Source organism: Austrofundulus limnaeus, unplaced genomic scaffold (genome assembly GCF_001266775.1).
Source record: "Austrofundulus limnaeus strain Quisiro unplaced genomic scaffold, Austrofundulus_limnaeus-1.0 Scaffold650, whole genome shotgun sequence".
In the NCBI taxonomy this organism is placed as follows: domain Eukaryota; kingdom Metazoa; phylum Chordata; class Actinopteri; order Cyprinodontiformes; family Rivulidae; genus Austrofundulus; species Austrofundulus limnaeus.
Window position 1 is genome coordinate 112,415 of NW_013953052.1, and position 11,310 is coordinate 123,724.

At 37.5% G+C, this 11,310-nt stretch overlaps 1 protein-coding gene across 1 annotated transcript in view; it reads right to left on the bottom strand.

Annotated features, from left to right (window-relative positions):
• The window catches only part of LOC106531563 (mannosyl-oligosaccharide 1,2-alpha-mannosidase IA), a gene marked incomplete at its 3' end in the record, with an annotated part of 155,151 nt that overhangs the window by 99,014 nt on the left and 44,827 nt on the right, over positions 1–11,310 (bottom strand). The window contains 1 exon segment of the mRNA XM_014027463.1: positions 9,396–9,492. Within this exon segment, the coding sequence (XP_013882917.1) occupies positions 9,396–9,492 (97 nt within the window).

The window sequence follows — 11,310 nt, forward strand, 5'->3', positions numbered from 1 at the left end:
CCATTGATGTTTTGTGAAAAACACCAATTTCGATACGACCGAAAAACCACCTCATCCTAGCACAAAAACATTTTGTCGAAAAACGTAATTTTTTTTCAAAATTGACGTGTTTCCATTGAGCAAATTTATTCTCAAAATTCTAATTTGCACATTTTCATGGTCAATGGAAACGCAGCTTGTGATGAAGTGATTCAACGCAGCCTACTGGCTTCTTCTTTAGATTGTTTTTTTTTCTGTATAGTGCCCTGAGACAACGTATGTTGTGWCTTGGAGCTATTTAATTAAATTGAATTGAAACTACCCGAACAAAGTTCTGAACAAACGTAGGACTAAAGCTGGGCACGGATAAATTCCTGCAAGTCTGAATCACAAACTTCTTTGTTTAAAACTTTACAGGCATTTGTTTGATTTCAGAAAACTGGTCTTTGCTGTCCATAAAGGAGGTCGTAATGAAAACCAACATGATGCAAAAAGCAGATAGAAAAGTTTTAGAGTTTGTTACACTCTGTTGTTTGTGCTGAATGATGAAGGACGATATAAAAGATCCCAACAGAACGACCAGCTGGACAAAATATATTGGGTATATTAGACCACAGTTAGACAAGCATCTGTGTTGGATTTAAACCAGCAAACAAAATTAGCTTCTGGCAACAAAAAAAAATTAATGCTTTATCCATCCAAAAAATCTACTCAATCTTCATAGTTTTGAAAATTAAAAGGGAAATGCGATAAAAAATTATTATCTTTAAGTGGACATACAGATTCTAGTATATTTTGTGTAAGTAAACAAAAACACCAGACATGTGCAAAAGCAGCAGAGTAAAAAATAACACATTAAAACAGCGTCACAATAAAAGCTGACAGCCTCTGTGGCAAAGCTGCCATTCATCCAGTGGCCTTTGAAACGCTGCAGACAAGACGGAGCAGAGAACCTCCACTGATACACCTCCATGTGTCAGGAGGAGGTGGAGTTCTTCAGAGAGGGAGGGAGGGAGAGAGAGAGAGATAGACAAGAGAGAGAGAGATACAAGAGAGAGAGAGAGAGAGAGAGAGAGCTACGAGAGAAGGAGCTACGAGAGAGAGCTATGAGAGAGCTATGAGAGAGAGAGAGAGAGAGCTACGAGAGANCTGTTTCAGCAACATTTAATTTAAAAACTGTACTTTTGAGGTTAAACAAATGTTCATAATTAATTTAAATAAATTACAAATTAAAAGGGCATGGAAATTTCCCTCCTTTGTATCGAAAAAATATCGAACCGTGAGACTAAAGTATTGAACCGAAATGAACCGTGAATTTCCTGTATCATGGCACCCCTAATATTTTCATGATCAACGTCATTGATTATGTCAACTAATCGTTGCAGGCCTAGCACAGACTAAACTTTATATTTATAGTTTTGTTTAAATGCCTCCAGTGGCTCATATTTTGCTAACAGACAGATAAGTACCGTATTTATTTGTGTATAATACGATCTCATGTTTAATACAACCCTCCTTATTTTTAGCTTAAAAAGCATAAAAAACTAAATTCTAATTTCATACGGACTTCAGGATTTTTCAGCCTTTGCAGTCTTTATACATATCAGTAAAATGATCATTTGACTCTTGTGTCAGTTTTTTTAATCTTATTTTAACAACATATGTACTAAAAGGTTAACAACAAACGTATAACAGTAACTACAACAAAACCTATCAATGTGAAATTTAGCAATGCTCATTGTTAACTGGTGTGATACAACAAACAGAGCTGTGTGGCTCTAACAAGTGTGAGTGAAGCTGAATCAAAGCCTTCAAAATCAGGCTCACCATCATCAGTATCATTAAAAGTTTATGGTTTTCCTCCTCTGTAATAAAGGCATCAGAATCCCACTCAACAACATCATCCTCTGTGTCTCACCAGCGCCCCCTCTGGTGGGAAACTTTTTTCAGGTAGACCAACTTTTACAGAACACCGGTAGACGGCAGCCATTACAGACGACCATGTGTTTGTTGTTGTTCCAGGAACAACATCACACATTAATGCCATTAGTTGGTTATCATTTTAGCTCAGGACTGCCTTTTGTCTTTTTTTTTTTTTTCACATAATGTCACCTGTTTGGATGTGTTACTATCTCACTCGGAGGCACGAAGGAGTTTTAGAGGTATGCTCGCTTCAACTGCTTTTTACGACGTAGTCTCATTTCCGGACTCATTTTGTGAATGAGGCYGATATTTTCAGTTAAAATACATCAGGAAAAATATTGATTCGAGTATAGTACTACCCCCCAACTTTACGTATGATTTTATAGATTAAATTTTTCGTATTATACTGGAATAAATATGGTATATGATCTCATGCGAGTGAGTTTTTCATGTCACTTAAATAAGGCATAAGTTAAAAAGAAACCAGCTAAATAAGATTAATGTTAAAAACATTAGCAGGGCTGTTTAATTAGACAGTGATTGTCGGAGCTGATACGGGATTTAGCGCCAACTACATCCTTTTAATCATTTCTGGCTGTGTCTTGTTGAAGTGTTTGGGTTAAGAAAGATTTGGTAATGTTGCCTGATAAAATGGACCCAAATCAAGGACTGGGTTTGTGCCAGAGTGGAGGATGGAGATGATAAACAGAAGAACGAGCCAAGATCTTAGGAGGATAAATGGCTGCTGGTAAATCCCCATCCACGGAAAGAATTTAACCAATCCTTCATCTGTCCTAAGAAATACACAGAAGAAGGAACTCGTGATTTTTTAAAAATCTTATTAGGCTGTAAATCTGAAACAGATGCTGAAAAAAAATTATAATTTATAGTTAGTATTTAAATATTTGTCTATTGGACAAAACTTCAGTTTGTTGATGCTAACTTAAAGAAATAATACTCTTTCTTTCAGTGGCAGGTGAAAATGTTTTAGCCAGTGTCTGCTTCCAAAATACTGAACTACTGGGCAAAGTTATTTAAACTTTCAGAAAGAAATCATAGAATGTACAACTATAACCTTTTGGAATCAACTAATAAAGATGGCTGCCACAGCAAACTGGTTTTAGAATATACACAAATGGCTAATCTTTGCTTATTTTTATAAATACTATGCTAAAGTTTGCTGCGGTTGTAGCCTAAAGTCTGTCACAACAAAATGCTTTTCAATATTTGAACCCAACGATTACAACTTTTTTTCTACCAAATGACAATTTTGGTCCTAAACTACGGAGCCTGCGAGGGGACATGGGGAGATTTTTTTCCTTTGCCTTCCCACGCAATGCTTTTGCGTTACCTCGCAATACTTTTGTGTTACCTCGCAATACTTTTGTGTTACCTCGCAATACTTTTGCGTTACCTCGCAATACTTTTGTGTTACCTCGCAATACTTTTGTGTTACCTCGCAATACTTTTGTGTTACCTCGCAATACTTTCGTGTTACCTCGCAATACTTTCGCATTACCTAACAAAATTGTTTTGCGTTCCCAAGCAAAAGATTGTTTTGTACATGAACTGAATTAAATCAGACTTTTATTTTGAAATATCCGGTTACCAAAACAGGATGTGTCACTACAATTTCGTGAAATTGACATTGATGTTGCGTGGCTGCACTGTGTATCGACATATGACATACTTCCATGCATGGCTGTGTGATATATTCATTTTGAAGCTGAATTAAAGCAGTAGGCTAACTCACTAATGGTGAACATGTCAGTTTGTTAATAAACCGGCAACACAACAGTGATAAACAACTTTTGCGAGGTAACGCAAAAGGTATTGCGTGGAAACACAAAAGAAAAATAAAATCTCCCATGTCCCCTCTGCAGGCTCCGTACTAAACTCTTAATGAAAGGTGGCAGGCAGTACGTATTTCTTTATGGAACATTGGGTCTTTAACAGTTGTATTGGTAAAAAACTACATTTGAAAAGTTAAGTGTGCTCAGTTTTGCCTCAGTTGAAAAACTGCAGGGTAACTGCTGGAAACCAAAACACACAGCTAATACACCATTAGGACATGTCTGAGTAGATCCAAAAAAAAAAAAACACAGTAAAGAAGAAACAGCTGAGGGAACAGCTGGCGTTGAGAAGCAGGAGGGTTTTTTCCTTCAGGGAATGACCACAGGAGGAGACCGATCCATCTCCCCGCTACTCTCCATCTGCAGTCCAAAGCTTCAGAGAGAATATGCCAATCAGATGCAACATTAAATCTACTAAACACAGAAAAAAATAAGCATCAATGATCATTTCACTAAATTACAGCGGCTTGCTGATACGACACAACAACAGCAGAAAATATACCCAAAGACTCAAAGCGCATGGAAATCTCTAGATCCTCATCAGCTCAAGGGTCAACAGGATRCAGAAGGTCTCAGACCAAAACTCCCAAAGGATCTCCATCCAATATTCGACTGCTTGAGYCAAGTCTCAGGCTGCTGTTCAGAATTTTAACACGTCTTTCATCCACTTTATAGTACCCAAGAAAATCATGCTCCAGTTCAGGAAAAGTAGTATGAAGAATACAATATGTTTGTGGAAATAGACCTTAATGTATATCAGCTTTAATCGACACAACAGGCTAATAAATGCTAACGCCCACAGCTCATTAATGTGATTTTCAGGCTTGTTGCAGTAAAAGAGATGTAGAGATAATAACGTGCCCCATCTGTCTGAGCTGTAAAAATCTGTCCTGATCTTATATTTTAAACATTTAAGTCTAATTATAGAACCTTAAAGATGGGTTATCTATGAAGTAATTTTTAAAGGTTCAACTCAAAAGGAAATCTCACTCTATCAACTTTTATTACAAAGAATATCTGAACTGTTTTTACAGAAAATATGAGGCAGAATTTCTGAGTGTGGAAACTAAAAAAACAACTAACAGAAAGACAAGAGTTTTATGACTGAAAGTTTAATGTTTACCAGTAATCCTCAAATGTGTAACCAGGAAGTCTTGACTTACTGTATTGTGTTGATTGACCAGACCTCTGACACTTCAGTTATTCCTGGCTAYGCAGCGTCASTATCACTATTATGATCAAACAGATGACGCTCAACCAACCACCTCCCCTCTCAAAACAGAAACACTAAGATAAAAAGTAGGAAATCAATATCGGACGTTAMYATCGGCCCAGTTTTACATATCGGACCGATACCGATATTCTAAAAAATTGCCAATATCGGCCGATACCGATATCGATACCGATATATCGTGCATCCCTACTTATTTTCATTATACAAGTTGTAAACACTTTTGATTAGTTGATGATTTATCGGCCCATCATGTAAACTGTTACACTTTYTTAAAACTCGACTGTAAAATATTAAAACGGTCAAAGGTAATACTTATTGTTGAGCATAAAAGATAAACAAATGTGTGACAAAACCTTGAGGCCAAAATGTCTCATTTACAAACGAGGGATGAATAACAAAGAAAAAACAGAAAAATTCAATCTAATAATTATTATTTGTAGATCAACTTCCCCGTCTTTTCTAACATGTACATGTAATATCCCAGTAATGAAATAGTACAAACAAAATACACAGAGCTGATTGGTTTTCCTCATTAAACATCAGAGGGGCGTCATTAATCAGGAGTTCCAATCTGAGATCTAAAACTTTCAACACTTTATTCAAATTCTAAATTTCCAAAGCAAAATGAAGATTGGACCAGAAGTCAGGAGATTTTTTTTGGCGTGTTTACCATTGACGAAAATCCTGATAAAAATATTGCTGTGAAAAAATACTGAGAAAAATGAGGCCACGTACCAGAGGAGTTACTCTGGTGTTTCAATAAAACAAAATAGGACTGGAGCAAATCTGTGGYTTTTCATAACATCTTGGCTGAACACAGTAAATCCTCAAAGAGAGAAGTAAATGAGAGGAAGGCTCAAAGGAAGACCTTAAGCATCATTTGACACAACTAATACAAACAATCCTCTCATGAATGTTGAATACACACACTTTTATGGAATAATATGAAACATGGAAACTTGTAATGTAAAATAAATATCAGGACAGTTTCACCACAAATAAAATGTTCTTTATCAGAGAAACCGATACCGCATTTTATTTTCAAACAAAGAACAAATACTAGCCGATACGGATTACAAGTACTAACAAATGTCATTATACTTCTTAAAAGTAGTTTGAAAAGGCTTTAGGGTACCCAATACTAAAATATTTTAAGACAAAGTATCTTGAAAACGTAGAAAAATACATTCTCAATAAAGACATGTAGTTGAATAACATACTGTTAGTTGTCTGTAAGAAAGATATAACAGGAAACTGGTACTAGATGTGAGCTCCTTTTATATAATGGATGAATATTGTTAGGAAATTTATGTGATGGAATGAATGATTTTTATTTTTAGTCTAAAAGAAGATATCTTTATGACTAAGAGGGGAAAATGGACATGACAATACCCAAAAGACTCGAGGAAATTCAGTATTACCAAAGTACCTTCTAGATTCTAGTCACCTGCAACCAAGATGTTTTGACTGTTCTTTTATTTTATATACTCCCCGCTTTTTATCTTCTTTTCATTGTTTCTATAAGAGGCCTTGATAGGCTGCCATATTCTGGGAAATGTCTGTTGTACATCAGAGACAAAATTAAAGTAGAAGAAAAAAAGAAAATGTGTTTGAAATCAGCATCATCAGAGCATCCTTAGGTTTTTTGTTCACTTTAGTGTTATCTCAACCAGTGGTTAGCACCGAGACCTCACAGCAAGAAGGTCCTGGGTTCGATCCCCGGTTCAGACCTGGGGTCTTTCTGTGTGCAGTTTGCATGTTATCCTCGTGCTTGTGTGGGTTTTCTCCAGGTACTCCGGTTTACCCCACCCCTAAAAACATGTACAATAGGATRGCTTCAGGCCCAGGCCTCCCTTGAAAGAGAGATCTGAGATCTCAACRGGACTTGCCTGGTYAAAGAACGCTAAATAACCAGATTTAAATCGATATCTGATATTTTTCCTTCTCTCCTGCCTTCCCTTATCTTTCCCTGCTTTGCTGCTTGGAGCCTCCTCTACRTTTTCATCCGAAACTGAAAATTATGGATTTATTTTTATGGATTTGKTTAGCTGGTCTAATAGTACATTTTTGAAACTTTTTTTTCCATGGGAGGACATGTCAAAGGTGGGACCTCTGTTTTGGATATATATTTGGATTCTGATCACTGGATTCTACAGATTGGCTTGGTGGTCTCCTGGTGTTCTACAAAACAGCGCCAGTGGCTATTCAGGCCATTTCCTGGCTGCCTGACCGATATGAAGGATTGCCGTTCTATCAGCACTCAGACTTTTGTCTTGAGCAATCTGGACTCGGTCTGCAAGCAGTTCTGTTGAGGGCCGTGGGCCGGCTGTGGTTCCTGGACTTTGCTGACCAGATGGAATTGATCTTGGAGAAGGTGATAGCTGGCGGGATTGCCCACACTATTTGTCTAAATTGAGTTGCCACATTGAGATGTAGCAGCGGACATTAAGGCAGATGGAAAATTATTATTTTCTGCCTGACAGAAAACATTTTCTTCTGTTCCCAAACAACTGTTTACGAATTGGCTCTCCCCTCTACGTGGCTTTGAAAGTCTGTGGATCTACTTCCTCCTGGTGTTTACGTTGACTTGTGGCTTGGCTCCCACCTTCCCCCACTCCAGTCTGTAATCTGGTCCCTGAAGGACAAGCTGAAGGGCCCACAGAATGAACAATTTCAACATCATTATTCTGAACTATGGCTAAACTATGTTTTTTTTTGGGGGGGGGGGGGGCTAGATTCTTCGGACTCATTCTTCAGATATTCACACAAGTGTATTCAACATTCATGGCTTCAGATACACGCCCTCTAAACTCAATGTACTCCTATGGCTAATAAATGTGTTCTTGCTCTATACACACCATAGTGTGTCACATTTTGTTGATACAATATGATTTCCCCCCTCATCTATCCTTGTGKGGTATTTTGTTTTTCTTTTTAAAGATAGTGCGACCCCTGCTGGTTACCGCATGACCTGTTCACCTTTCCCCCATGTTTTTGTCATGTGTGTCTTCTGAATGGGTGTTCTTAAATGTAATTTCACTGTGCTCTGTACAATGACAATAAAGGTGTGATCAAATCAATCAAATAAAAACTAATCTAAAATACAGTAAGAGTAGAGGGTGTAAATCACCAGATTTATCATGATTTGATTTTATATTGATTTTTTTGGACAAAGTATTTCTCGATATCACAAAGTCTGTCACGATACGATTTCAATTTGATATCATACGATCATCTAGCATAAACGATTGTGCTAAATAGGCATATGATCCACATCGGGTATATGATGACGATATGAATCAATGTTTTTCATTTTGCCCCTATGTAACTGAATCATTAATCATTTATTCGATATATCAATGTGGATAAATGTTTTGTTACATTCCAAACCAAGAGAAAAGTTTTTACAGGTTAGACACAGATATTTTACCAGTTAAGAGTCAAAGTTCATTAAGTAAAATAAAAATAAAGAAGTGGGTAATATTGGCTCAGATCTACTAACTTGGCAAATAACTTACCAAATTTCCCACTGGGATCAATAAATTATTTTTGAATTTGAATTGAATTGAATGGAAATGTGTGTTCGGTTTACTAAAATCCCTCCACTGAGCGTTTCATGAGGTGAAAATGTGTTCTTTTATAGTTTTTACAGTAGCTTTAAGGCCAAAATCATAAGCATCTTCATCATTTTCATTATGTCCTTGACTTTCACTCAGCCATCAGATCCATTTCAGAGTCTATGTTCTGTTAATTACATGCATTTTCTTTTAAAATCTAATAAATACAGCTTACAGAAAGGAGGAAAAACAAATACAAAAAGTACATTTTCTCCTGACAACACRGGGCCCCAGTAACTCAAAGCATCATGTAAAAAACAGCCCTGAGAACAACCGTGGGTGTGTTCTGGTGCTTCCTTATCAGCTCCTTCAAACATGAAGGGAATTTTATCAAAGGCCTGCAGTGGCACAGCCCTAAAATAAAACATATGATGCACATACCCCTGCAGTGGTGACACACAWTACTCAAAGTTTGATTCAACACACCTTTGTAATATCAACAACCTGCGGCTATCGGAGTGAAACCTGCAGTCTGTCAGTACTTGAAAGAAGACAGTTACAAACTGTCACACTTATTAACGCCAACAGCTGCACACAAACAGGTAAGACACACAAACACAATGTAAATATGATCAAGTTGACATTTAGAAGTGTGTGTGGACGGACGGCGCTAAGTGATGGCTAATTTAGCTGCTAATCTAAAGGTCAAGGCTGCTGGTGGCAGGAAGAGTGTGTGTGTGTGTGTGTGTGTGTGTGTGTGTGTGTGTGTGTGTGTGTGTGTGTGTGTGTGTGTGTGTGTGTGTGTGTGTGTGTGTGTGTGTGTGTGTGTGTGTGTGGTCTCCTGCTCACCAAATAAATTGCTGGAGTGGCCTTGTTTGGAGACAGGCCTGAGCTCATTGGAACCCCAGGCGTAGCGCCGGTAGCCATCCCAAGCGTGCTTCATCATCTGACAGGAGGAGGGAGGGGAAAATAAAAACAAATAACGAGTTACTTTGAGATAATGACAACTTCACTCACTTTAATATCAGAGGTTAATGACTCTCCACATCCACAACTCTGTTCAGCCCCAACTTTAAGCCCTAAACATTCAGATTAATTCCAACCTTTTTCATGCAAGAGTACATTTGTGTTTATGAAGAAATGATTTTATAGAGTTGTTGTACAACCCAATACAGGATGTTGGGAGGAAGTGTGTGTCTTCCATACACCAACAAGCACTTTAAAACATCTCATCTACAAATGATTGAACTGATAAGTTTTAAATCTCTCTCCGTTCCYTTCAAAGCACACTTTTCTCCGCTGATTTCTAAAATGTGCTGAAGTCCTTGAATTTAGCAAAAGGAGTCACTTAAATCTCATTTTATCCTAATCAAATGCTGGCTGGAGGCCTGATTGCAACATAAAAATCTAGCTCCTAAACTAAAAGGTCGACCCTCTTCCAACATCTCCGTGTGTCTGCTGTGGTAATCTGGGTTATACRGCACGGGAACCAGTCTTTAGATTAGGCACTAAACTACTTTACCCTCCACGTTCAGACAGGTCTGCTCATGCACACTTCACTGGTTTTCTCTTGTTTTAAATGAGTTTTACTGTTACTAGAATTTATGACAGACATCCAGCAGCTGAATAAAGTCGAGCTGATTTCCACACCTGTCTCACTTCCTGTTTACGCAGGTGTGGGTCAGATAAACCAGCAGCGATGAGCAGCTCAGATAGTTCTGTTATCGCTGCGGACACGTTGTTACTTTGCTCTTTTACGGCAGGCACATGCTGAGAACAACAATAATTAAGGGTAATTATTTGTAATGACTGCTACAAATGGTCACAGCAGACAGTAAACCTGTAGGTCAACGAGTCTGTTAGTCAGTGTGACTTGTTGCCTCAGAAACCAGCACTAATAATGTAAGTCGGTAAAGCTGTCAAATAATGGCACATCCATTTAGCAAGTCAATCAAGCAGAAAAACAAGCTGGAAATGTGTTTTCTGTACGCCAACAGCCCCTGCTTCAGAGCACAAACAAAAACCTAATGTAGACGTGGGATTCTTTTAAAGCCCTGGTTGGATCTTAACACAGTTTAAGGACAGTTTTACCGAAAAATGCACACAAATGTTTTTAAGTTCATTAAGTTTAAATGCTGTTATTGTTAAAATTTGTTTTCTGAAATGTGTTTTGTTGCCAGTTTTGGTCAGGATTAGGGGTGTAAATCAGCTTTATCACAACACAATACTGTACTGCTTTGTTTTGATGACAATACAATGTTTCTCAATATCACAAAGTCTCAGGATATGATTTTGATTCAATTCAATTCATAAATCTGCAATCAATTTTATGCAATATCTGCCCATATAACATGATTATTTACTACCTGACTGTAGCTGCGTTTCCATTGACCATGAAAATGCGCAATTAGAATTTCGAAAATAAATTTGCTCAAAGGAAACATCAATTTCGGGAAAAAAATGACGTTTTTCGACAATGTTTTTGCACTAGGATGAGGTGGTTTTTCGGTCGTACAGAAATTGGTGTTTTTCGCAAAACTGCAATGGAAACGTTTTTTCACATCACAGGAGTCACGTGATCAACAACCGTCTGTTTCTACTGGTGAAAAAGACGATGATGAAGAAGATAACAGGAAGTAGAAGTAGTAGTAATATCACAGAAGTAGTATAAAATAGTAAACTCAGCGACTACAATTTCCCAAAAACACAGCATACGTAGGTAAAATAAGTATTGAACACATCTCAGTAAATATATTACTAGAGG